Source organism: Microtus oregoni, unplaced genomic scaffold (genome assembly GCF_018167655.1).
Source record: "Microtus oregoni isolate MIOR12 unplaced genomic scaffold, Mior012 000023F_ref0000262, whole genome shotgun sequence".
In the NCBI taxonomy this organism is placed as follows: domain Eukaryota; kingdom Metazoa; phylum Chordata; class Mammalia; order Rodentia; family Cricetidae; genus Microtus; species Microtus oregoni.
The window spans coordinates 35,182,820-35,210,754 of record NW_024543082.1 but is presented as its reverse complement, the minus strand read 5'-3'; the positions used below and the strand labels follow the sequence as shown (position 1 = coordinate 35,210,754).

General features: G+C 49.4%; 1 protein-coding gene across 2 annotated transcripts in view; it reads right to left on the bottom strand.

Annotated features, from left to right (window-relative positions):
* Positions 1-1,566: 1,566 nt before the first annotated feature.
* The window catches only part of Runx1 (RUNX family transcription factor 1), an 85,998-nt gene continuing 59,629 nt past the window's right edge, over positions 1,567-27,935 (bottom strand). For both annotated transcript variants that reach the window (XM_041673150.1, XM_041673151.1), the window contains 2 exons: positions 9,101-9,262; positions 1,567-2,636 (listed from right to left, as the gene is read on the bottom strand). In XM_041673150.1, coding sequence (XP_041529084.1) covers positions 2,167-2,636; positions 9,101-9,262 — 632 coding nt within the window. In that variant the 3' untranslated portion in view covers positions 1,567-2,166. The remainder of the gene's footprint in view (positions 2,637-9,100; positions 9,263-27,935) is intronic.

The following is a 27,935-nucleotide window of genomic DNA, read 5'->3' as shown; positions in this document are numbered from 1 at the left end:
ACAACAAAAAAAAAAAAATGAGAAGCTGATGCATGGTTTCCGGGGCAAAGATTCCAAGTGTGAGGTTATCTGGTCCCTCTCATAGGGCTAGAGTATCTTCAGGTATCAGAATTAACAAGAGAAAATACAAATCTTCTTCCTTTGTCTTTCCCCAGGATTTTCTTAGGCCAGATATGGCAACCTATTCTAAGAGGAACATCTACTTCTGGAGAAATAAAGTAATGGTCCTTTTCAGAACGTGCTGTGGGCCAGCGGTGCAGCTGAGTAGTGGGGGAGCTATGCCCGCTGGGAAAATCTAATCGCCTTTCTCCGAGATCTCCTGCAGTTCTTCTCCAGACAGGGACAGCCTGCTAGCACAGGCTAGCCTCTTACCAAAGTGCTGTGCTCCATGGAAAACAAAGAATCAATATATATATATATATTTATAGATATAGATAATTCAAAAACAAGTTGTATTTTTAAATAAGTCCAGCTGTTTTCGCTGCCTGCAGCCAAAGATCTAATCTGAATGCTTAAATTTATAAAATAATAATAAAAAAATCCAACACTGTTCTGAAGTCCTGCTTTCAAACGCTCCTCGGAATTGACCTGACATCATTTCAACTAATTCAAGAGGTACATTAAAAACAACCAGATCAGTTTGAACACACAAATGTCAAAATCAGCAGTTAGGGTTTATATGTTGTAGAACGACTGAATTTTGACCAAGTCCTCCACTATAACGAGAGTGCCATTACATTTACAGTGACTGTGGTATCTGTTTGAACCATAGCATGGACTGCAGAGACACGAATCTTTCTTATCATGCTGATGCACAGAAAAAGTGCACAGACCCCAAAAGTTAGGGGCTCAGCCTGCTGGAAGCAACTCGGAGACGCTGGTGAGCAAGCAGCTTCCCGTAAGCATCCTGCACTGGTTGACAGGGTGTCTCCCACAACTGGCTCCTTCAGGCTTTTGGAGTACACACTCTTAAAACTCAGCCACTGGGCCTCAAAGGCACTATTACCCCTTCTATTTTGATCTTTGGGGTGCAGCCACAAGTTTTGGTTTTCGTCAATGAACAGGAACTAGTAGTGGAAGTTAGAGGATCATATTTGCTGATTTGGGGTCTGCCAGCTTGCCTGAATGAACTCCCTTATAAAGCATGCCTGAATCAGAAGGCCTTCGGGCAAGCATACCTCCAGGCCAAAATAAAATCCTCTTCAGATCTAAAATCACTGGCACCTCTCTGAACCCTTTGGGAGTTTTGCCTTTCTTTTTGAAGGGGAGGAGCCGGGTATGAGGCCCTTTGTTGAGCCTGGCAGAAAATTTTGTACTTCTGATCCTTGGAGTGACCCCCAGTGTCTAAAATCGGATTGAAAACATTGCTGCATTAGCTACCAACTTGTTTGAAAAACATAAAAGGGATTTAATGTAAACAGTATCTCTAGGTAACCAAGCCACCACAACCCACCCTTTGTTTTTCTCTCCAGCCATCATCAACGCAATAACATTTAACTTTGGCTATTATAAAGGAAAATGTAGTACTTGATATTTTTCTTAATATAAGTACATTTAAATAATTAAAAAAGTATCAACACATATGCAAATGTTCAAACATCGAGATACATAAATATCTAGGGATTTCTTTGTGGAAATACAGTAGTTAAAAAATGACCCAAAGTTGTAGCTGTATCTTTAAAAAAAAAAAAAGACAAAACAAACAAAAAACAAGAAAAACAGCCCAAAATCCCAGCTACAAGAAAGTCCAAAAGTTAAATAAAACGTAGAGAAGGGAACCGTATTTCTTTCAGTTGGTCAAAGGAAGAGAGTAGCAAGCACAGATCTATACATATTTAAAAATAACGACCACCCAGTTGCAAACACACATTTTTTGCAATTGATAAGGTGCGGAAAAGTAACTCCGAAATAAGAAATAATTGCCAAACTGGATGAGCTATGTCTTCCCCGCCCCGAACCAAAAAAATTCCACACTTTTTGGAATAAACAACGTGGTTAAAAAGTGAAGTCAAGGGTATAAAATCTTTCTTTTTATTCACAGCATTGCTAAATCAGAAGCATTCACAGTTTCCCTCCGGGAATCTTCCTGTTGGCCTCCAAGGGCCCTCCTGGCGGGGGTCTGTGTGTGGACGGCAGGTGCAGCTGGGCTCAGTCCCTCGAAGGCGCTCAGTAGGGCCGCCACACCGCCTCCTCCAGGCGCGCGGGTGGCATGTTGGTGGGCGAGTTGCTGTGGCTGCCCTCGGTCTCCACCACGTCGCTCTGGCTGGGGAGGCTGGGGTTGAGCAGCGCGGCGCCCGTGGACGCGTTGGTGCAGGGCGGCAGGATGCGCGGGGGCGAGCGCTCGCCGCCCACCATGGAGAACTGGTAGGAGCCGGCGGAGGTGCCGTAGTACAGGTGGTAGGAGGGCGAGCTGGTCTGGAAGGGCCCGGCCTGGGCCTGCGACGAGCCTGGGTAGGGCGGCGGCAAGTAGGTGTGGTAGCGAGAGGCAGAGCTCATGGCTGACATGCCGATGCCGATGCCCGACGTGACAGGCGGCGAATAGGTGAAGGCGCCAGGGTAGTGCATGCGCGGGTCGGAGATGGAAGGCAGCGTGGGGAACTGGCGTGGGTCGCCGAAGGCTGTCAGGTCCGGGGCCGCTGTGGGTGGGTGGAAGAGATGGCGTGAGTCTGTGGTCTGAGAGGCGAAGGCCTCCCTCTCTGCCAGAGAACACAGGATTGCCCAGAGAGCTCCTGCCCATGGAGGGGGGGATGACAACACTGAGATGGATATTTACCCAGAGGGCTGTTGCTACCTGGCAAGAAGTGGATTTGGCCCAGCATGCTGTCATAGTGAGTGACGGCAGACGTTTTGTAGGGAATCGTGCCGTGGCCTATGATATGCATCGTGACATGGCGTAGCATATGCATTTCGTAAGTACCGAAATGCCTCACACCTGGTAGTGCAATGTAATGCTTACAGTGTGCATGCATGTTAGACTCCCAGGTTGGCGAACTGTAGCCCATCAGTCAAAACTGACTGGAGGGAGCTTTGTGTGTCCCAGGAATTAAAAACGGGTTCAACTTTTTCAAATGGTTGTAAAACTGTTAAAACAAACACACAGTTTTTTTTTTTTGCTTTTTGAGACACAGCCTCAGCCTGTAGCACAGGGTGGCCCTGTGAATCCTTTTGTGGTGCCAAGTATCTCCCACTGTCCTTACGTAACCATGACAACAGAGCTCTAAAAGCTTGCCCATTTCTCTGTGGCCCTTCGCTGAAAAAACAAGCCTATCTTCTATTTATCTTAAAATATGAATATTGATTAATATATTGGTAATATAATCAGTATATTGGCATAACAACATTATTATAGCAATATATAATGAGACAACATTACGGTAATTGAGGTAACGGATGCAGGTCTATGTTACTAATAGGATATAAATATGACAGTGGTATTATGTCGTTATACACAGTATTCAGGCTGGATAATAGAAAACTGCCATTTTCTTAGGCTCTGACCCCTTGGAAATTGGCTAACTTCCTGTTATTTGACTTAATGCATGCTGTGGTGGTGATGATGTTGGTGATTGGCATGTCACTTGTCTCCACGTCTAGCTTCTGACTGGTTCCACATCTGTGTACAATGCACACACGATGTCATGTCTTTAAGACTTTGCCTCACCGTTTTCTTTTTGATTATACTTATGCGTGTCTGGGCATGTGCACGTGTGAACGTAGTGTCCACAGAAGCCGGAAGAGGGTGCCAAGTCCCGGGGAGCTGGCGTTACCCATGGGTCTGAGCCACCCTGCCTGGGAGCTGGGAATCAAACTCAGGTCCTCCGAAAGAGCAGAGTGTGCTCTTACCCACCCAGCCATCTCTCCAGCTGCAGCTTCGCTAGTTAGTTTGTCTGTTTCACACAAATGGAGAGAACTTGTTGTACCAGACTTTTGTGCACGCTGAGATCTTGTCAGAAATGACAAACCTTGCGTACAAGATTCATTTTGTGGGGAATGAATCTACACCTCTACAGACTACCACTGGCTGTCCTCCTGTGGTTCGCTGCACCCCGCCGCCCTTTGCTCCTGTACATGCTGCTGCGGGCCAGCATGGCTTCCCTTGAAGATCAATTTACATTAGTAGCGCTGCTGGCATTTTTGCCCATATCATTCCTAGTGGGTGCTTGGCTTCTGATTTATTCCTTGTGAGTTGTTTGGCAGCTTCTAGGTCCTTTATCCTCTGGATGCCAGTGGTATCCCCCACCGTGACATCCAAAAATATCTCCAGACATTGTCGATAACCTGGGAATGGGTGTAGGGGTGAACATTCGCACCCCCCCCCCGCTAAGAGCCCCTGCTGTGAATAGGAGGGTGTTGTGGGTAGCTTGTGTCCCCTGGAACGAGAGTTCTCATATCCGCCCCTCCCGAAGACACCAACAAAACAGCAGAGGCAAGAACTAAACACTCAGAATGTTAACTTCTCAAATGAACTTACAGGATAACTTTAAGCTCTGGGGGCATGTGGTCTGGGCCCTTTTGAGCTGAGCCTGCTAGGAAGAAACTTAAGGGGGCTGGAGAGCTTCCTCTGAAAGGATTAATCCGTTTGTGGAAGACGCTGGCTGTGATCAACTTCCTTCTATTCCAAGCCTATTATTCCAGCGCGAGAGCTGCCTTTCTTGTTTCTCCCTCTCCCTCCCTCTCTCTCAGTAATCTTTATTGCTCTAACAGAGTTTTACAAAAGGAACTCTTGTGTACATTTGGGGTGAATGTGAGGGAAATAGGCTCCTCATCAGAGAGGTAATTAGAGTTTATGGAAACAGCCAGAGTCTGCAGCAAACCCCGCTGCTAATGAGGAAACCAGGAGTCTGATTTTCAAACAAACACTCCTGCTAATGTTTTCAGAGCGAGTCAGACATGTGGGCAGGGAAAAGGCTGTAAGCTGACAGTGGTTCTGGGGCTGCCGGGGCTCGGCTGGCTGCCCTTTAGCGTCTTCTACAGCCAGGCCACACCTCATTCCACAGGGTTCATCCCTGCCCCCTTGCTGTGGCCAAGTGGGAGCAGGCTCAATGTCACTTGTTTTGCTTACACAGAGAGCCGCGACATGTTTGAGAGTTAACAGGAAGCTTCCCTCCATGTTTTCCTCCAGTTAGATTTATACAGCCTAGAGAGAAGCCAGCCGAGGCCGGAGGGAGGGCGTTAGACAAACACAATCAATTTGTTGTCATCCTGATGCAATACTCTGGACACAAACAAATGACTCTGCCCATTATCCCTCTTGCTTCATTTGCCCTGAGACAAAAAGGTGAATCCACTGGAAAAAATGAATGAAAGGTCACACCGTTTCACAGCCATGCCTGAACATGCTCTGCCGGTCCCTTCCAGTTACCACAGGGCAATGTGGGGATGGTACCAAGTTACTGGAATCCTGCGTGAGCCTGTGATTTGTCATGGGCCCAGCAGAGGGGTGATGTTACCGCCTCAGCTGTTGGGGCAGAGTAGCTGAAGATCTGAGATTACTGGTGCTATCTTTCTACACAAGGTCAAGTTCTCCCCCCTCACCCCCGTCCTCCCTGCATCCCTCCCTGTCTCATTTTTTTTTTTTTTTTTGGTTTTTCGAGACAGGGTTTCTCTGTGGCTTTGTAACCTGTCCTGGAACTAGGCTGGTCTCGAACTCACAGAGATCCTCCTGCCTCTGCCTCCCGAGTGCTGGGATTAAAGGCGTGCGCCACCATCGCCCGGCTTCCTTGTCTCATTTTTCAGTTTGTAATCATTGGGGAAAAAAGACTTAGGCCCTTTAGATATGCTCAAATTCAAATGCTTGTTTTCATTTACAAATGTTATTTTCAGTTATGTAATGGGTGTATTTTGGTGTGTGTGTGTGTGTGCACGTGCGTGTGTGTGCGTGCACACGCACACAAGAGCGCTATGCTTCTGGATACTGGAGGAAGAAGTCAGATACCCTGGAGCTGGAATTATGGGTAGCTGTGTGCCAGCTCATGTGGGGCCCGGGAACTGAACTCATATCTCCTGGAAGAGAAGCGGAGGCTCTTAACCACTGAGCCAGCTCTCCGGTTCTCCTTGTTCTCATTTTCCAATCTGGTTTGTCCTCTCTTCTTACAAATCAGCAGTCACGGAATCTGCCCACCATCACACTATGGCTCTTCTATCCTTTTGGCTGGCCTTCCCCACTTGAGGAGCTAAGGTGACTGTGCCTCCTCCCCAGGAGGAAGGTCTGAGCATTAGAAGGCTCAGGTGCTTTCACTGGAAGTGAAAGTTTTCACGGGATGGCGCTAACTATCCACCATGGTGGAGCTAGTCTGGGCTCTCCAGCCTGACAGGGACAAAGCAGCCCACTCCAGGCCCCTCCCACAGCCCCCAAAGGATTAAACAACCTGAGCAGATAATGGCTGCCTTAAAAGGATCTTCTGCATGACTCAGATTAATGCTGTCTGTCGCCCAGGTTGGCAGCTAAACATTAATTAACAAAAAGAAAAAGAAGTGGAGGAAAAAGAAGGAAAAGAAAGGTAAACCCTCACGTGACAGCTCCTGCCAGACAAGGTGTGCAGTCTGTGTGCAAGGAACAGGGACAGACAGAGTGTACTGGAGAGGGAGGCCGGGTGGGGCTGGATGGGCTGGGTGTAGCCGAAGCCCACAGAGCGGTCAAGTTTCCAGAGCTGTGGGCCTGGAGCTGCTTCCTCCCATGGATCCCAGCCTTCTCCTGCCCCAGGTTTACCACAGCACTTCCTAAGCCTGCAAGACCTGCTCTCAGGGCTTCATTTCCAGAGGGAGCTTTGCCAAGCTGAAGCTCACTCTCCTGCGCCTGTTCCCTGCCGCTCATGAGAGCCTGTTTGTCATCTGTGCTCTTCCCTACGGGGCAGCAGAGGTCACTTTTGGGTCCTGAAATGGCTTTTCTCTCTCTCACATTCCCGTACCATAAGCACCCTTCTTTCTAGCTGGTGTTGTTGAGTCCCTATCATTAGGAACATAGTTGTGTTGTGGCCCTCTCCTATTTTAGCCGATGGTGGCCTTGGCTGATAGATTACCCAGGCCGTAATGAATGACCCCACACACCCATGGACAGTGCCGCCTGGACTTGATCAATTAAAAACAAGTTAAAAATGTTTAAAAGACATGAAGTTTAGAGGGAGATGCTATGCGGGAGCCAAGGGGAGGCATGGGCAAGCTGACATGATCAAATGTGTCCCATACATGCCTGCTGTTCTCCAAGATTAAAAGGAAAGCGTTAAGAGCCAGTCTGGCATGTGATCATGTGATCGCTGGTCAGCTGGTGGAGCTGGACCTAGGTGCACACTTGGGGTGGTGACCAAGCTGAAAGACTTATGCAACACATTTCAAGGAACAGACCTACACTGGGGACATTTCCAAGGAAAGCATTAAGTGTTTTAGATGCGGGCTGTGGCCAGCGGACAGAGCAGCGTCACTGACAGGAATTTGGGAGAGCCGACAGATGCTCCTGGAATCCAAGTGTCCCTGAGGGGACAGGCTTTTAGACACAGCCAGCTGAGCAAATGCCACAATTCCTATGTTACCCTCTTAATTCCTTAGACCATCGGCACCCGTGCAAGTGTTGGCACGGATGGCTTGAAGTCAGGTGAGAGTGGAGAGAGGAAGCTGGCTTTCGTAGCTCAATCAAGAGCCAGGGGCGGGTGAGGTTCAAGGTGCTCACTGCCCCCAGCTGGCACAAGTGGAGACATTTTGTGCATGTGTGTGTGTGTGTGTGTGTTCATTTATGGGTACCCCTATGTACAGGCACTTGTGCATGTGTGTGTACATGTGTGTGCAGAGACCAGCGGCGGCCTTGGGTTTTGTTCTTCAGCAGGGGTCCAAGTAGTCTTTTGAGGCAGGGCCTCTCCTTGGCCTGGAGCCCTGTGATTAAACTCCATGTCCCTAGTGCTAGAAACCTGTGACACCACACTTTGCTTTTATACCTGTGTTCTGAAGAGTCATACTTGGTCCCCATGTTTGCAAGGCAGGGGCTTTACCCAGAGAGTCCTGGAGATTTCTGATGGACATGCTGGGACATTTTCTACTGGCACCTCGAGGTCAAGGATACTTCTAGCTAATGTTTGGTGCATAGGACAGTTCTGCCCCCAATAAAACATGATGCAGCCCAAATGCCAGTACCCCCAATACCATTGCTGGGGGCGGGAGAGACAGGCTACAGTAGCCGGGTGAGTCGGGGTGATTTGTGATGGAGACTCTGACCCCCTGGTAGAACCTTAAGCAACTGTGGTGGTTGTCTGCAGTCTTTCACAACATTGAAGGCGGCCGTCCTGACTCCTCTGCCTTTCTGCCTGCCCACTCACCTGTTCTAATCTGCCTTCGAGGGCCCCAAAGCAAAACCCGCCCCCCTCCACCACACATACAAGTGCACTGCAGGCCTCTTAAGGGTGAAGGGCTCTCATGTATTTCACAGTTTGGTTCAGCTCCAATTTCAAAGCCCCGAACAGTAAGTTTCTTCTTTAGCCTTCAACAAAGGAGTTTTTCCTGTAACTCTGATTTCCCTGCCCAGGAGCAAGGGTGAGTGCCAAGCCCCAAGGGCTCATAGGTTAAATGACTAATATTTAATGAGCTCGTATTAACAACAATTATGCTAACCATGACACCTGAGCTCTCCACCTTGTTCCTAACCCTCAGTCTGAACAGCCCTTAGCTGGCAATGTTTATCTTGGGGCATATTTGTTCCCTATTCCGAAGTGTACCATTGTGCTGTTCGCAGGAACCTGTGACAGCTCACCACGGCTGGGGAGCGCAGCCATGGGCTAGCAGTCAGCTGGGAGGCACACAATCCTGACTTAGGCCGCTTTGCCTTTCCAGAATAGTAGTCCCTGGCCACCACCCTTCCCCAGCAGAAATGAGCAAACCCTAAATACGGAAGAGATGGACGGAGACACCTGTCTCCTCACTCCTCTGTCTCCTCATCCGCTGCCTCTTCTCATGTCAGGAACAGTCAGTGCTAGGCATGGCAACCGTGCAGAGGTGGGTGACTTTGTCTTTGAACCCTGTTCTGCTCTGGATCCAGCCCGCTCCTTCCCTTTGTCTCCTATACGCTTCCAAACCTTCCCCTCCAGACCCCTTGCAGATACGTTCTCAAGCGGCTTACTTGAAAGTCGACTGGAGAGTTCCGCAGAGAGGCTTGTCATGCCACTGGCACGGCCAGGTGAGATGGGCGTTGCCGGGTGCACAGAAGAGGAGGTGATGGATCCCAGGTACTGGTAAGACTGATCATAGGACCACGGTGGGGATGGCTGGATCTGCCTTGCATCTGCAGAGAGACAGGTGTGTTGGTGACAGATGGAGTGGGGTGGTGTCTTAAAATGAAAAGGTCTTATAATGATAATTAGTCACCATTATTTAAATGATTACACATGTATGCACATAGCTTGTTCATAGAATCCAAGTATTTGATGCCCCTGTGATATGGTGGCTCCCCTTAAAGAGGAGCAGTTCATGTGGGATTTTAGATATTTATTTCATATTGCTTCCTTCTAGAGGCATAACATTGCAGATTATACTCAATGACTTTAGGGCCCAAACATGACCTAACAGCACAGCAGGGCCGGAGGGAAGTAGAACCAACAGGCTGTCCTGCACCTCACGTTATCCTAAATGTCTTGCTCCAAGTATGTGTGTGGGACACCCAAAATCCATACACTCAAATATTTCCTGCAAGGCATGCTTATATTCTCACTACACACACTTACCAAATGAACACATACTATTCAGATATTTTAAACACTTAAAAAGCAAACGAAAGAGGTTCTAGAACGATCATAAAGGCCTCCAGGGTGCGAGCTGTGGTGTAGTAATCCGCTGTGCAGACATCCTAGCACCCCCTAGCCCCACGTCTGAAACGACACGAAGCATCAAGTGTTATGCCGTGATTCATGGTCCGTCATGCTTTACTGCGGCGAGAAGAGTCAGGCCGGGCCTTTCTAACCTCATAACTAAGCTGTGCAACATTGCATAATATTTCATAGCCTTTTAAAATATGCTCTGGAAAATGACCTTTACGATTCGAGCCCAGGTTCTGTGTTTTCTTTGTTGCTGCTGTTGTTCTTTTAAACACAGGCTGTAGATATGGCATCATCTTACTTCCCACTGTGGTTCAGTGAGGACGGCACCGCATTACACATGCGGAAGCCGTCAGCCCATCAGCCCTCATTTCTTCCACCACAAGGAACCTCCGTGGGTCCTTTGCCAGTGGTGGGCCAGCAGGTGGTGGCCATGAGCCTCTCCGAGGAATTTTGGGTTGTTTTCAGTCTTTTGTTTGAGCCCCAAAAAAACCCAACAAAGCAAAAGCAAACAACAACAACAACAACAACAACAACAAAGACGTGACAATACAGTGTTCTTCTGTGTTTGTGCGAGAGGTCTCTGTCCTTTGCTCTGATGGGAGTGGAAGTGGGGCCACCATGAACACAGGAAGGCCAAAATTGAAATAGCCATGTTGTTAGTTGCCTCACAGGATAAAAAAAAAATGAGCGCCAGGCCCATCTGTCGGATCAAACCGTCATACTCCTCTCTGGAGTGAGATGATCGCTAAAAACCATCCGGTGGCGGCAGGTCAGGGTCCTGGCTCAAATAAGTCTAGCTCAGAATTTCTCTGTTTAACTTATGTGTTGTGAGAGTCAGGGAAGAATCAGGTGGGGGTTGTAAATTGAAGTGTGGTGCTTATGATCCTGACGGGGTGGATGCTGGGAAGTGCTAGCAGGGATTCAGTGGGAATTATCCAGAAAAGGCCTCAGCCTGAGAGAGCATCACCGTCAAGCATTCCACAAAGCCCAGGTGAGATGCTCTTCTTGAACGAGCTGCTTTGGGTAAGTCCATCCATCAAAGCAAACACAAGCTGATTCAGCACGAGTTGTGTGCCGGGCATGTGATAATGTGGCCAGTCATGGCGGTGAAGAGGCGCAATGCCCCTGCCATGCTGGGATTTATCAGGGCAAAGCTTCCAAGTGCAATGCTTGGAAAGGCTCCTTCCTCATGCACTTGTCAGCACACGGAGAATTTCTCCATCCATCCATCCATCCATCCATCCATTAGTCTATCCGTCCATCCACCCATCCATTCATTCAACATTTGCATATTCATCGGCTGGTGGAATTACTCACTGGTTCTGTCATTTATGTCTCCACACACAGTTTTGTCGCTGGGGCCCCTGGGGTAGGGACTCACTAGTAAATGGTTTTACGTTCTCTACCTTCTAAGAGGTCCAGCCACTGGAAGGGCAAGAAGCCATAGAGACCGAGTGCTAACTTGCATGCCTAATTTGGACTTGCAAATGGCTGCTTCCAAGGCAGAGGGAGAATGACAGTGGTGTTTGTGCTGTGCTGCTGTGCTTACATTCTGCACTGGAGAGGAGCAGAATGGGAAGGCATTGAGCATACGTCGAACAGATTTGGGGTTGAATTCTGCCTTTGCTGGAAACTAGCTTCAGCAGATCTCATCTTCTCCTGTCTGTCAAGGGTAGTATCAAGGAAGAAGCAAGCTACAGGAAAAGAGACATGTCATGCTGTGTGGCCATTGTAAATGCTCAGTCAGCCTGATTGACTTCCATGATTGTATTATTGCTAAAGGAAATGCAGTCCCGAGGTGTAGCTGATGCTTGGTGGGAAAGGCAACGCCTACTTGCACTGAGGTGGGGCCCAGGCAATACTGCTCTGCTTGGGGTTGAGCATCTTGAGAAGAGCTAGGCTCTGGGTATTAAATGGTGAGTGAGGAAGGACGCTAGAATTCTGTGATAAAGTGAATGCGGGAATTCAATATTTCAATCAATTCATGCTTCTGTTTTTAAAAGTTCTAGATCAGAAAATTTAAACTTGGACTTTTTAATATGTTGGTAGTTTCTGTATGCTCATGTTTTCGATGAGAATACATGACCAAGGTCATTGCAAATATGGATAAGAGGGGCTCCCTCTCTCAATCCTGAACCTCACCCCCTTCCATCTGAAATGGAGGTGAAAGACAAGGGAGAAGTAGGGAGACAGAGCAAAGGAACATGGTGTATTTCACTCAGGAAAAGAACGTTTTTAAGGCAACAACATCAGAATGTCTTCAGTGTCTGTCATGACCTGTAAAATAATTCATATCAGAGTGGCTGCCTTCTCCCACTTTCAGCACCAATGTGTAAAGAGCTGAAGAGCTACCATTCTTGTCCTTAGAACAAGGAAAATGGTGAACAGAAAATCTCTGACCTTTCTGGATCTCCCAGGGAATTCTGGCAGTATAGCAGGCCCAAAGTCTGGGAAGGAAGCAAGCACAAAAGACCACACCAAGGAGACAGAAGCCAATGGGAGCACATCGTGGGGACATCACAATGCTGAAAGCTGAATAGAGACGGATAGGAGAATACAAATCTGGAGAGCTACAGTGCTGCCCAGAAGGGATGTGCTGTGGTCCAGGGACTCCACTGGGTTCTCACAGAATCCCATCTCACTGTGGACTATTGATGGAAGGGCTGTAAGGAGCAGAATAGGATAGAGAGTTCACGGGAAGCTAAAGACCACAAGGACTCGAGAGGGGTGGGACTCCTATAGTTACACTAATTCACCCTCACCCAACCCCTGCCCGGATAATAGAAAACTCACACCAGAGGTCTGGCTGTGTTAGCTCATGCTATGGATGCACCATGCTCAACTCTGAACACATTACAAGATAGGGAAGAAATGTATGGCCCAGAAAGACAAAGTGAGCGAGAAAACTCAGATGTGACACAGAGAAGGAATTTAAAATGGAAATTGTAAGAAAGTCTCAAAAGAAATTCAGGAAATAAAAAAGAGAAACAGGAAATATCTTTTATGAGGTTATTAGTAGGCAAGCCATGGCCGAGGGAAGTCAGTGAACTTGAAAATATGTCAATACCAACTTGTCGAACTAGAAGGGAAAGAGAGAGAGAGCATGTATGCGCACGCACATACACACACACACACACACACACACACACACACACACACACAGATGAGAGAGAGAGAGTTGGCAAGCAAGAGAGAGATTAAATAAATAAATAAATAAATGTAAATGTTGTGAAAAGTAGTAACATATAACAAGTATCAAATAACGTTATTTGATTGTGGACTTAGTTTTTAAACACTGGAACAATCACTAAAGCATGTTTTAAAAGATTTCATTGATTGATTGACTGATTGACTTTACGTCTATGGGTGTTCAGCTACATGCATATCTGTGTTCCTCGTACATGCAGTGCCTAAGGAGGCTAGAGGAGGGTGTCAGATTCCCCTGGGACTGGAGTTAGCAGACAGTCATTAGCCACTAGTGGGTGCTAGGAATCAAACTGGGGTCCACTGGAAGAGCCAGTGCTTTCAGTCTCTGACCCATCTCTCGAGCCCCCCTAAAGGAATGTTTTAAAAGTATACTTGCTATGTGAATAGGTGAGCTACAGTGAAATCATAAAATGTTCAGTCATGGCGAGAGGAGACAAAAGCAGGGGGCGGGGCGAAGAACCACGTGCAGCAGATGTACAAGTGAAACTACGGCAGATAATAATCCAGCTCTATCTATAAACAGTTGAGATGTGTGAATTGCCTGCATCCACCGCAGAAGCTGTCGGAGCAAGCTACAAATAAAACTTAACTACCTGACGCATACAAATGGCTCATTTAAATACAGACTCAGGCCGGGTGAAAGGGGTGGAGAGAAATTATGCTAACATCAATTCAAAGAGTGCCCGACTTGCTGTATTAGTTTTCTACAAAGCTAATTGAAGATGGAGATTTTCAAGGATAAGAGGTGAGTTACACGATGATAATATGGCCAACTAATAATACGTATTCCTTAGCAGGTAGCCAGTGAGCACAGTGTCAAGTCCTCAGGCAAAGACTAACTGAAATGCAAGGAAAAGCAGACAAATCCATCATTCTGGCTGGAGACCTCAACATCCCTCCTCTATACCGACACACCATGCAAACAGAAGTCAGAACTCCGCCGACCTGGACAGTATCACCTTGACCTAACTAACATCTGTAGGCTATTCTTCGGAAGCCCACATGTACACTCCCCGAGACGGACTACATTGGGGGTCATAAAATGCTGCTTGATCTTTAGGGCATAATCATACAAAATGTTATCTTAGGCCACAAAGACTTAAAGTAAAACCAAACGGCCCCTTCCCTGCAAACAAAATACAAAAACCAGTAACAGAAAGATTATTAGGAAATCTTCAGAAATTGGAGGTTATCTATAAATGCCATAGGGGCCAAATAAAAGATCTCAAAAATATTTATACTACTTGTCACTTAATGAAAATGAAAGCAAGCAACGTTTAGGCGACAGAGTTGGAGCAGCATTGGAGGAGGAATGTCTAGTGCTGGAGACATTTGAAAGGAAAGGCCCAGAATCAGTAACGAAAGCTTATGAACTGAAAAGGGGAAGGACACACTCCATACCCACAGCAAAGAGAAGCGAACACGCTCTAAAGCAGAGGCCAGTGGCACTGACAACAGACAACTCGAAGGAACACGCCTGCTTTGAAAATCCAAAGCTTATCAGTTCATCCTCGCGCTCTCTCTGGGACATCCAGCCTTATTCAGATGAACCCTTGGTGGTGGTCCTAGCCCCTGACTTCACAGCCTGGTTTTCCCGGGGCCCTTAGAGGGGCTGTGGTGGCTTCTAGACACATGTGTCAGGTTGTCAGGGCTCCATGTCTCCAGTGTAGCCAGAACTCCTTTCCTTGATCACTTGGGGGCGTCTCTACAACAACAAACCTCCTGTTCACCTTTGATCCAAACAGAAACAGCAGGCCATCCACCGGAGGCCTGTCTGCTTTGTAAAGGGCAGAAGCTGCTCTGTGAACATCTAAACCTAAGGGGCTTGTTCTGGCCTTTTCCTTAGAGGAGGTCCCGGCTCTGTGCAAGGAAGGCAGAGTAAGTCCTTTGCAGGGTGCCCTCCCAGTGCGCCTCGGTCACGGGTAGCTGGTGTAATGCCCCCTTGGATGCCTCTGAGCACACAACAGGATGTGAGTCAGGACTCAGATGTGAGTCAGTTTCCAGGGTGATGTGTCAGGGCGAGCCCCAGGGGAGGTGTTCATTTTTCATCTTCTCCTCTGGGACCCTTGTGAAGAAAGAAAGGTCCAGGCTACCTTGTGTATGGAAGAAGGGGTACCCCCAGATGCTTGGACAACTGCCCCCTCTCACCCCGAATTGTGCAATGTCAGGTTTTATAGCCCTGATGCTGAGCAGGTGACTCCCTCAGAAAGCCTGTTTCCCTGAAGTGTCTAGTGTTTTTGAGAAGCAGTGCTTCTGGCTTCTGTGGTGGACACTAAACCCACAACAGCACCCAATGTCAGTCAGGGAGCAGAGCACCTCCCCGCCCCCCAGGTGGCGAGCATTGGATTAGCATAACCTCAGCATTATCAGTGGAACCCCATGATAACATGACTCAGTTCCCACCAGCCCTGGATTCTGGAAGAAAGGAGGGGGGTTGTGAAAGAGCCCTGGGATTTGCCAAGCATTTTTCTCCCACTGGCTGCAGACGCTTTGGTTAGTCATGAGTGGCTCAGCTGCCTTCACTGTTCGGGCTTTAAAGGAAAGCATCCACAGAGTCAGGATAGAGACCTGCCTGGGGATGCTGCTCCAAAGGCCTTCGGGGGCTGGAGGCCCCCATTCTCCCTGACATCTGTCCACCCCGGAGGTGACAGGCTGCTTGGGAAAGGGAAGAGTTGTGTGTGGCTCCATCCCCACCACTCCTGCTTCCAGTCTGGAATTCGTCACTCCGCCCGCCCTCCCCTCCCCAGGAGGTTCTGTGACTTTGTGGTCAGGATGCTATGAATCTAAAATGCTGCTCCTAACCCTGGTGGCTCACCCCAGAGTCCTTTTCCTCTCAAACCTCTGTTTCCTCATCTTTTAAGCTGGGGGGTTGGGGGGGGTGACTAGACTCACCTGCCTCACAGGTGTGAGCGCTAATTAATGTTTGTGGTCCAGCTTTGAGATCCTCAGATGAAAGGCACCCTATAAACGCAAAGTGCTCTTCCTCATTAGGGCTGCCAGACAGTTCCCAGGGGAAATAGTTCAGCCCTCACCACGAGGCCGCTCCCCTCAGCCAGATCAGTCTGAGACACGTCTGGAAAGGGCTCTGTACTTAGGCAGAGTCCTCCCTGTGCAAGGGTTCAGGGATAAGTCACCAGCTCCTAGAAAAGGCGGGGCTTTCATAGCCTGTCTCATCTCTTTCGGCACTGTCTCTCTGCTGTGGACAGAGTGGCCTTTCGTGTCCAGACGGCAGAGGGACTGTGGTTCTGAGGGCACCTAAGGCCCCCGTCGGGTTTCTGCTGTGCCCTTTCCTGCAGATAACTAACTTCAGCGAATGCTGTTGAAGAAGCACCCCCCCCCATAAATGCCTCATCTATAAGGACTGTCTGTACCCCACTTCTACGCCCTCGAACTCTTCTGTTTCCTAGGCCTAGAGGAGCCTATAGTCTGGCTGGATGAAGTCCTTCTGTGGGCACCCTGCCGAACTCTCCTTCCTTCCTGTCTCCTCCAATGCAGTCTGGAAAAGCTGAGGCAAAGACGTCTTTCAGCACCCCCGGCCCCCAAGGGTCCTCATCCAGTATCCTAGTCCTCTTTATTTCTTCCTTGAGTCCTGGGGTGAGGGAGAACTTCTGTGTTGGGTCAGAAGTCCCTTTGCAGCTCGGCGCCCAGCCCTCGGTATTGAGGGAGAGGGCTCTCACCCAGAAAAGAAGTTGTTGTCACCTCCTGTGGGACACTGTAGGCCAGAGAACCTCGGACCTCCTGGGACTGCTCGCGGGGTAGAATGTTCTGGGTAGTGTCCACTGACTGACAATAATGTACACTGCAGATTTTACTCGAGTAGCGCGGATCAGATATTAGAGGCTGCTTCGAGCTGGCTGTGGAAGACTCCCTGCTGCTGGTGGGGCTCCAGGCCATCCCTGAGAAGTGCCCACTGTGTCTTCTACTGAGAACTGGATGCGGTAGGAGCTGTCCCTTGCCGAGGTCACTTTAAGTAACAGGACTGAGAGTTTATGAGAGTCCTAATAATGAATGCCTTAGGGCAGCGGCTCTCAGTCTTTGGGTCACAACCCCCACAGGGGTCATAAACCCCATAGTAGATACCCTGCATATCAGATATTTACATTATGATCTGTAACAGTACCAAAATTACAGTTGTGAAGTAGCAATGAAATAGTTTATGGTTGGGGGAGGGGTCACCACAACACGGGTCACATTAAAGGGTCACAGCATTAGGAAGCTGCCTTTGGAAAGGAGAAGCCATTTTCTTGGGAGCCTGCAAGGGTGTAGATGATGGGGCCACTGCCCACATGTTGTCATTACAGGACAATTTGGGGCTCCAGGGCTTAACCGAGAGTGAAGCCTGGCCCACTGCAGACTCTCATGCCATCTGGCAGCCTCGTTTCCTCTGGGGATGGTCCCTGTTCCCTGTACAGCCCCAGATCTCTGTGCTGAGGGCTGCCACCTAGCCAACACTCAGGACCTCTGGTAAGAGCCGAGGGACCCTCCACTGCAGCAACCAGACCCTCTGTGTTCTCTCTGCGTGCCTTCTGAGCTGCAGCCTTGAGTTTTGTTCTAGTGTGGTACTGATGTTGTCAAATGTTAGAATTGCTTGGAAATCGCTAAGGTAGCTTGAAGGCCAGGATTTAGGCTCGGTCAGTCTGTGTCATCCTATGATCGGGGTCTTGATTCATTCTTATTGAGTTCTAAGTACAGATGACAGTTTTCTATAGCAGAGTCCAAAAGTAAATTTATATTCACGTGGTCAGAAGAGTCAAGACCACATCCTCTAGAATGTTCCCCAACACAAACAGAAGGTGCTCAACTGTGTTACAGTCTGTGCAGACTCTAGGATTTGGGTACCTCACCTCTGTGCTGTCCTCTCCCCCAAAACAGCAGCCCTTAGGCCACAAGAGAGCTTAGGTGTGACTTTCAGGTCTGAGCTATTAGGATGGAGACACTAGCTGTCCGGTGACACTGTGCTACTCCCAGGGGGACATTTCCCCCACCTGTGAGGAGTGGTGATGACATCAGCCTCCGAGGTTACTGGACCCTAGCCCGATCACTGTCAATTCAGTTACTTGCACTGAGAGACAAGGTAAAGGTGTGCAGAGTGAGAATCGCTTGGCAGGTGCACAGTAGAGATCCCTCATCCACACTGCTGGTGTTCCACATAGCAGACAGCGGTCAGGCCCCATAGGGCTACTAGGAATGAAACTTGCATCAGCCAGCCAGAGTTCCAGGGTGCAAATCGTGGTTTCCACAACGACGTGTGTGTGGTTCCGGTGGCTCAGTGCCAGTGCCCAGACACGGTGCAAGCCCCTCCTCCTGCACCACCGCTCCACAAACACTCTGCACAGCCTGGCTCAGGGCAGGGTGACATGGTCCCTGCCAGGGCACAGGATCTGAAAGCTGAATAGCAAGTCAAAGATTCATTGTTCTTTGTTTTGAGAGGTGTGAGTCATGTCAAAGGGGTGTTCTTTCTTTAAGAGCACACTCCCCACTCTCAGAAGAACATTCCAACACAGGGAAATCGAAAATTCCCCCAAAGGTGAAGTGCCTAAGCCCCCTTTGATAAATGCTTGCAAGAGAAATCCAGTTGGTGTCTGCCCCCATGTTTTCTTCATACTTTGTGTATTGGGGCAGGGCCATAGTGGGGGGAGTTCAGGTCTGGTCTTACAAGACTGTTCTCTTCCTGCCTGGCCCTGGCCACTGTCAAATTTCCCTTACCTACATACCAGACTTGGGTTCTTAGAATCAATTTCTTGATGTGGAGCCAGGAGACCAGAACTCTGGAGAGCTGTACATTGTGCTCCCCCACCCCCTCGTTCATCTTCTAGTCAGGCTATGCACATGTCTCTCTCTCCCTGTATTAGAGGGATCTCTAAAGTCCAGGGTCTGTCAGAATGGAAAGATGAACCTTGCATGATTCCTGGCCATTCTCGTCTGGGTTGTTCCAATACATCCATCCTTTCACGAGAACTGTCCTGTCTGACTGTACATGCAATGGACGCTGAATGCTGCACTTCCATTTGGTCTTCCATGGCCTCTCCTCCCTGCTATGTAATAATGCTAGATCTGAGAAGTATGTTTGCATTACATAAGGGAGGGTCTTGTCCTCTGACTGGTGACATGTACCCCTCACATACCTTATCATCTGACCATCCCTCCTGCTGATGGCCTCAAAGAGACCGTGGGATGCATGGCTGCGATCCTGGAGCTGACCTCCATTCCTGAACTATGATGACCCGTCCTGTGCACCCACCAACTCCATCCCGTCTTTTTCAGACATGTCTTTAGAAGGAGCGGTGCTTATCACATATCATAAACACAAGGCTGCTCCTCCACAGCCAGCGAATGTTCTCAAAAACCTCTCTGTGCCTCAGAGACTGCTGAATTACTCAGATACTCACCCTCAAGAACAGGGTTGGGGTGAGGAGGCTGAGGCCCTCCCCTCCCTGTTTGCACATCTCTGCTCAAGCTTTGGGTTGGTGAGAGTTATGAACATGGTCGCTATCAACCACCAAGGGAGGCACCAGACAATTCTAGCTTCTCTGCTGCCTGGCTGTAATCCCTCTCTCATTTTCATGAGAGAGCCACACGAGGGGGACTTGCTCACTTGTGTTTGTGGCCCTCTTGCACACCCCAAGTAATTGACCTTGATGTGAACTAATTGGGATTGCAATAGATGAATAGCGCGGGTTGGTGGGGCGGAGTCCGCTGTGCAGAGGATACCTTTGAAGATAAGAGCCGTGCGTACTTTCATAAGTTAATCCCTGACGCTCCCAACAAAGGACATAAACTAATAAAGGCAGACGCGTCTGGGGGCAATCTCCACTCGTGCTCCGATTCAGAGAGGCAAGCGGAAATCTGCCAGAATTCTTTTAAACTCTCACACAGATCTCGATAAAGGAAAAAAAAAAAGAGAGAGAGAGACACTTTTACCATTCAGAGGAAAACTCTTGGTAATCAGCACAACTCTGATGATCTAAAGATTCACAGCTTCATTTATTGACGTAGGGAAAGCAAATGGCATTTCAAATACAACCTTCATACTTGAATAGCTGAGGTCACCCTGAGAAAGAATGATGCCAGGCAGAGCCCAGCGGTGGGAAACCTCCCTCCAGAGAGTGCCTTTGATTTACAAGGTCAAGGCAGCCCTTCACACAGATGTGATGGGTTTTTAGTGGCTTGGACTCAGATGGAAGGGAAGAAATGTATAGGTTAAGATAGCAGGCGGTCCTGAAACAGCTGCCTGAGCAAAGAGGATTGCCAGCGGAGGACAGAGGCGCAGGGGCTCTGCAGGCTCACACGCATTGTCTCACACGCTGACCTCGTGTGTGCACAGACGAGACACTCAGGACTTCCCCACGCTGGCGTGAACCAGCAGCAAACCCTCCTCTGCAAGATTTTTAGCCATGTCAGAAAACAGGCTTGATTAGAGTCAGGAAAGCAAGAAAGAGACATTTACTGGGTGCTGTTTACTATCTGATGGAGCACAAGAGGGTCCCTAACAGAATGGTTCAGCTCCTAACGTCAAAATATCAAGGGAAACCTGAACCAGAAAAGGACGTTCTGACTCGGTAGTTGGGCCAACTTCAACAACAAAGCAGAAAATGGGGCCTGGAGAGGCCGCTCTGATTGTGGGCGATGTAAGTCAGCACTGTGGCCTGGGGGAACGGCACATGAACTGAGGGGTGAGAGGTGGGGCAGCTGTGGGTAGCCTGCACCCGAGGAGAATCATGTCTCCATACTGGAGTCTGGGGCAACTGTTTTCTCAGTCTCGAGGCTGACAAACCCAGACTTGGCATCAACCGATGGCTGAGTCCAGCCCTGGGGAAGCCACAGGTGTAAACAACCAACCAGATTGCTCCTGAGGTGACCGCTGGCTTTGCCACCTTGGAAGGGACAGGCCAGCACTTGCCCCTCCTGGGTTTCCTGGGCACGAGTCACACGTAACTGGATAGCGATGTGGATCACTGTCTGCAGCTCTGAGGTCTCATTCCAAAGTCTCATGGAATGATGGAGCAGAAAGCAGCCCTAGAGACTCCCTGTACCAGCTCCAACTCCGAGAACACTGAGGCCCAGGGTGAAGAGACTCTCTCTGTTCCCAGCAGAAGGTTGGCATGGGGTCAAAGCTAACTGTAGACCTGTTACCTCCGTAAGACTACTGGAAAGCACCCCTCCTCCTATCTACGGAGGGTATACTGGCAAAATGGAAAGGCTTAAACTTCAAAAGCTATGCAAATAATTGCCAAGTATCTTGGTGGGACGGCCCTGGGGAGGAGGCTCTTCCTGATAATAGGTCTGTAGGAACTGGGAGCTGGTGGGTGGGGTTCCCTCAGAATTCTCTCTTAGATTTATTCCCTGGAACCCAACCTGGATCTCAAATAAAAGTTGGTATCTGTTGCTATCACCCTTCAGAAAATAATCCAGAATCAAGGGCAGGACAGGAAGAGACCATACTGGGGTCATCACAGGGAGCCAGGCTTCCTAAGCCAGGGGGACAGCCACCCGGGGAGTCACATTGTCACCCTTCGCCTTTTCTTCTAATGGCTTTAAGGCAGCAAGCGCTACGCTGCGCCGACTTGAAACCCTTTTATAGAAAGTGCCGTCCTCTTTCTGTTCACATCACTTAGAATAATGAGTTAGTTGCACTTGTATTAGTCTGTCTTTCAAGTGGATTAGATCCACAGGCTCGTTCCCCTCCAGTCTCGCAAGCTTTGGCCTGGCTGTCTGAACCTCCAGATTAGACTGGTGAGCACAGACCAGACAGCAATGAAACGCAATTACCTAGGCAAACTTTTGAAGGATTCGAGCCCTGGGGCACAGGCTGTTTACCAGCGCCTGAAAGCGCCCGTTGTGCTGAGCAGGAGCAGTTGCCGTGGTCGTTTGGATCCTGCCTGCCACTGGACTGCAGGCAGGATTTCTGGGGGCTGATAACATCAGCGTCTGTCCGCACCTCAGCACCTCAGGGTCTTTCTGTTTTCAACAAGAAGACGCAAGCACCAACAAAAGCCCATTATAATATCTCCCTTTGTGTTCGCTCACTCTCTCTCACTGGCTTAGTAGGGTTTTTTCTTTCATTCTTTCTCATATGTATTGTGTACCATCTTGAAGGAAAAAAAAATCCAGAATCCATTCTATGACTGACTGGCTCTGTAACTAGGTTCTTTGGAAATGAACAGCCTTTCTAAAAAACAGGAACTTCCTGTCTTTTTTTTTTTTTTAAATAAAAAACATAACAGTTCATCCACAGCACTTTCTTCCTTGATTTGAACAAAAGAGTTTCCAAGAGCACCCAGGGAAGGTGCATCCCAAAGGGGATGAGTGGGCCAGGGGGCCAGAGGGCCTCTCTGTGGGGTCACAGCTAACACTGTTTCCCATGAGGGCTGGAAGACAGAGATAAGAGGGTGCATTTCTCTGCAGCTGGCAGAGTACTCTCCTCTGATCAGAGAAAGGAGGATACGAGGAGGAGGTCAGGGGGTGTCCCTGGCTTCCCAGGTTAGTGGGAGACTCCAGTAAAGTCATCAGAAGGCAGGGTCACGACCCTGAAGGCCCTGGACCTAGAAATGGGTCAATTATTTTTAAAGAAAAGATTTCTTGTAGTTCAGACTGTCCTTGAACTTGTTATGTACCTGAGAATGGCCAAGAACTCCAGATTCTCCTGCCCCCACCTCCTGAATGCTGGGATTACAGATGTGCACTGCCCCACCGATTACAAGAAGGGCTTGGGATCGAATGTGGGTTTACCCATGCTAGACAAACGCCCTTCCAATGGAGCTACAACCCTAGGACCTGGAAAAGGACTTTTTTAGGTGAGGAAGGCAAGAGGGGTAGAGAGCTGAATCAAATGTTTCAAAGGACGAATTTGAAGAAGAATCTCAGAATGTGGTCTGGGAAGGAAGCAACAGGCAGGCACAACTGAAGGGCAGGAAGCAGGAGCCAGGCTTGTACGAAAGACGAAAGAAGTAGCAGTGTGGTAGGGGCTGGGATCTCTAGGAAGTTGTGGGTAAATAAGACATCTTATTTCAGGGCCCAGGTCTCTAATTAAGCATGTGAGGCAGGTTCCAGTATGTGGAAGGCTGCCTTGGGTGAACCTTTGCTGTCTGCAGAGGAAGGAAGACAGGGCAGGGTGAAAGGAGTGTATGTGGGGGGTGCTGTGGGCCCGAGGCTGCATGGCGGGGGGGAGGGGGGGCAGGTATTCAAGAGAGTCTCTGCTTTTGTGAGCATAGCCATGGAAAGTTATGGGCCATAACAGCAAGAGACAAAGGGATTTGCCATATTCCTCCTTGCATTACATCCTGCCTGGAACTCTGAAATGGGATTCAGACCCCAAAAATGGCCTACTTTGCCCCTGTGGATCTAAGATCAGAAAAAAAAAATACTTTTCTAGGGACTGCCACTGGCTCCTTTACCTAAAGACGTGGACTTCCTGAGACCCAGAGAAGTGGGAGAGAGGACTCAGGCCACCGAGAACTCTACCAACTGTTGTGCGGGTCTCAGAGCCCAGATGTGTGTAGGAGGAGGTGCTGGATCACATGGAGCCTGTCCTCCTGCTAGCTGGTCACCATTGCTGACCACCCTGCAGCGCTGAAGGACATCTGGGCAGCCAGGGAAAAGGCAATGGGCCCCACAACCTCTCTGGTATAAACAGAGAGCAGATGGAGGGGAGGGAGAGGGGAGGCCACACTAAGGAGGGCCCTTAGGTTTAGAAGTTAGGGAGAGGATTCAGCTTGGTCCTCTGGGAGAGGATGTCCTGAAGAGGGGGCACATGAAGTGTGCTAAAGAATGGGAGGGTACCGGAAGTGGTGGGGAGGGGAACAGGACTGCCACAGGTACTCACTTGTCAGAGAGGGAGGCAAGTAAGGAGTAGTAACTCATAATCAGTTAGTGCCTTGGTCTCCTCCCTGCTCCCCTGCTTAGTGTGAGTCATTCCAGAACTCGGATGGGCGAGGGAGCCATGGAGAGACCCTTGTGGCCTGGACTACCCCAGGGAGGCATTGCTTGAGAGGGGGATTTAAAATGGGCAGTGAAAACGGGCTCTGGATGCCAAGTCTTTGGCCTTCAATTGGCTCAAAAAGGCAGCCATGGCTTCTTCAGTCATGACCTTCTGAAGTCAGACTAAGTGGGCCCAGTCAGTGGCCCAGGACCGAGAGGGGTTTATAATGAGACTCCCCGAATGTAAGGGTGGCAACAGGGAGCCACGGGCTCTTCACTTGTGTTGACTCTCAGAGTCATGCGGGTGGCATGCACACCGAGGTCAGAGGCCTCATTGTTCCTGTACACTATGGCCGTTCAGCTGCTGCTGAAAAGCTGTCCCTCTAGGGATGTGTGCTGATGGCTGTCTATAGAGACACAAGGATGGCTGAATTAACAGTGACATGCTAATAAAAGGATGGGCCAAACTTCAAGTCTTGTAAGTCCTCAATCTCCAGTGAACTAAACAGTGTTTGCATTCCCCTGTGGTGCCTCCAAGGAGGAAGTTCAGAGATGGGTTTTGGTTGTAAATGAGTTCTTTGTAGCTCTCACAGGATGGCCACAGGTACCTAAGTCTGGGCAGGTTGCTGGGAGACTGGTGAGCTCTCTGGGTCCCCAAAGCTTGGTGGCTACCCGTGGGAGAACCACCCAGCATTCCTGTATGGCTTCCATGCTCTGGCATCATAGGATGCCGGGGAAAGTTGCAGAACCCTTGTTTTGTGCCTGTGCCCTGCAGAATCCTGTGAGGATGTGTCTGTCACCAACTGACTGATGCGCCTTCAAAGCCATCGGCCTTGAGGGTGCCAGCCCCGGCCTGGACCCACTGCTGTCTTACAGAGGGTGCTGCCATGGCCAGTTCTGTTGACTTTGTGGGACAGGCAAGCTGAATCGGTATGTGGGGGTCCCATGCTTTGTCACTAAATGAGACATGGGGGGGGGAGGATCCCCTGATGTTTCTGTTCCCTCAATAGTGCCAGCAGAGAAAAGGAGGAAAGGGAGGAGACAGAGGGGCACAGCCACCAGGAGGGGGATGGGCTCAGGTTCCCGCACTGGGTGGGTGGGAAAAAGGGTACACCCCCTCTTCATTCTGCCTCTCTACTGCCTGCTCTTCTCACCATGGCTAGAAATCGATTGTCTAAGAGGCCTCTCCTTATGCAAGAGAATGTTTTTCCTAAGGGGGCTGCTGTTGGTATTATGATTTTTTTATTTTCTAAATATAAAGATAAATTTACAAAGTGGGGGAGGGGATAGGAGTGGGCAGGGAGGAGGGTCCCGGGGTGGGAAAGAATCCAAGCGTCAGCTGACCTCAATATTTCCCAAGTCTTGCCTTGGCTTCTCCAGTCTTCCCCCTCCTACCAACCCCTCCTCCAAGTTCTGAATATGAAAAATAAGCAGCCTGGGCCGGGGATGCGTCTAACAAGGCCCTCATTGTCCTAGACAGGTGTGAGATTGGACTTGATCCGTGGCCAACACCTCCAGCACCAGAGCCAGGCATGGAAGCTGCAAGCGTGCCCCAGCCCTCCAGTAATGCCTCTGCAGCCAGCCAGAGACTCAACAATTTAAGGCTTAACACGCACAACATAAATCAGAGGAGGATGGACCAGCCGACCGGCAGCTTCTTGGGCAGGTGCCTGCAGACTGTCTGCAGATCAGACCCTGCCTGTTTGGGTTATTTGAGACTTCTTTTTTTTTTTTTTAATATAATATAAAGATGAGAAACTGGGTGGAGCTGTGCGTACCGGCACACTGGGGTTTGTCCTATCTTGTCCCAACAGCCCCTCGTTTGCCTGATGGTGTTTTGGAGGGACTTCTCAGGACAGTTCCCTGTGTTACTCCCAAACACTAGGAATGTGTTCCAGTCATCGAGCCGAAAGAGCCGGCGGAGGAAAGCCCAACACTTGGATAAGAGTGTGTGCACCCGAGCAGGTCACTTTACTGCCCCCCACCCCAGGCTCCCGTTGCTCATCTATTTCAGGAACAGGCTGGCCATCCCATTCTGTGACACTCATCATCACTGTCAAGTTCAAAGTCGCCACAAGTCTGTTCAGATCAGGTGCAGTCACTATGGGTGGGAGATAAGTTCACTGGATGCTAGGGGCTGGAGCGGATCCTTGGCATTTCCCAGCACACCCTTCACTAAGCTAATCTTATCTTCTTCGGAGACTTGTGTTTCTCAGACCATGGAGAGGCAAGCCCAGAGTGCAGGTCCCCTGGGAGTTCGGTCACAACTTGTCAAGAGCACACTCTGTGGGTGGTGAAGGTGGAGATGACAGGCCTGCGGGGCTAATTAGGGAAGGGAGTCGGGTCCCCATTCCCTTTTAAAAGCCAGTTAACTATTAAGTAAATACCATTTGAGGGCCAGAATGCTGGAGTCCTCATCTTTCTCAGTTAAGGAAGGGGGCCAGAAGCCACCCGTCAATGCGGGACAGGGCTCTCTGGCATCTCAGGGAGGATGGTGGCCGATCTTTACAAACTCCAGGGCAGCTTTTGATCTAGCCATTCAAGACCTGACTCTGAATTCATGGGCAAAGATCTGGCTGTCATAGGGACGCCTCTACACCCAGGTCTCAGGTCACTCCCTCTCATGGCTACTCAGTCTTCTGAGAGTAAATGACGTGAGATTGGCAGCCACATTCTGAACTGGGTTGAGGGGACTGTCACTCAGCATCTCCTACCCCTCCCAGCCTAGGGCCTGCCAGAGCGGCTGGCGCTCCCACAGCTGTGGCCCAGCTACCCCACACACCTGTTTGCTGTCCTCTTCTTGGCCTGAAAGCCTGGGCCACAGTGGCAAGCAGCCTTAAATTTAGGGCAGGGCTTTTGGGGGAGGGAAATCAGCAGAGGGAGGTAGTTACTTAAAATCACACAGGGAGATGAAACCGAGTTCAAAGGAATTGTTCTGTAGATAGTTCATTAAAAGCACGGAAGAGCAGGTCCATTCACACACAGGGAAGCAAAGGGAAGGGGGAGGGGCAGCCTCTGCCCACTGCCCACGTGGTCCCTGGGTTCAGGAAGTGACCTGTCAGCTTGTTGCAGCTGTCAGTAGGGCTGGTACTATGTGTTTGCACTGAGGAGGGTGAGAAAGGCTGTGTACCCTTACTCAGATAAGAAAAATACAGTCAAGTTCCTTCTTTAAGAATAAAATTCAACATTAAGAAAATAAGAAAAAGGATCATAAGAAACTAAATCCTATCCTCTCCCTAGGCCAAAAACACATTTCAGGAAAAGGCTGAGTAAGGCTGAGCTGTTCCCATAGGACAGGCTTCAATACAAAAGGACAGACTCATGCTAGGAGACCTCAGCTGTAGATGGGGCCCACAGTAGAAAGTCTCTGGGCCTTTAGAGGGGTGGTGGGGGTGGGCGTAGGGGGGAAGAGGCCCCAAGCAAAGAAGTCTAAAAGTCCTTTCAACCTTGATAGTTTATATTCTCGTATGGCCTTGTGGGATAGTAACTATGGATTGTCCCATCTGAGTTTATCCACGGAACCAAAGCTCAAATCACATTCCCCTCTATTCTCGCCCAAGCTGCCACTGCTTCTGAGGACTACGGGGAAGAGGTCATTGTCATGGAGTGGCCGTGAACCTCATAGGGCAGGACTGACGTGGAACCCCCAGACGAGCCAGCAGAGCCAGCGGCGAGAGCTGGAGTCGTAATGAGAGTTACAGGAAAGACGGGAGCATCTCCTGGGCGCCATGGTCAGCGCATCCCAGAATGCATCACAGCCTCAGGGAAGGGTTTGTGCAAGAATGAGAGGAAAGGCTTAGTCGGGCCGTGTGCCAGGCATCCAACGCTCTGTGTGTGTTGACTTAGTCGTCAAGAGCATCCAAAGTCCGTGGCTAGGCGCAGGCCATTTTACAAAGAGAGCCGGTGGCACAGGGACTCAAGGGCTTCTTGCAGGGTCACATGACTAGGAAGGGCACAGCGTGGGGTCTGAACCCTGAAGCATTATGGATCTGCATTAATTAGGCTTTCCTAACATCA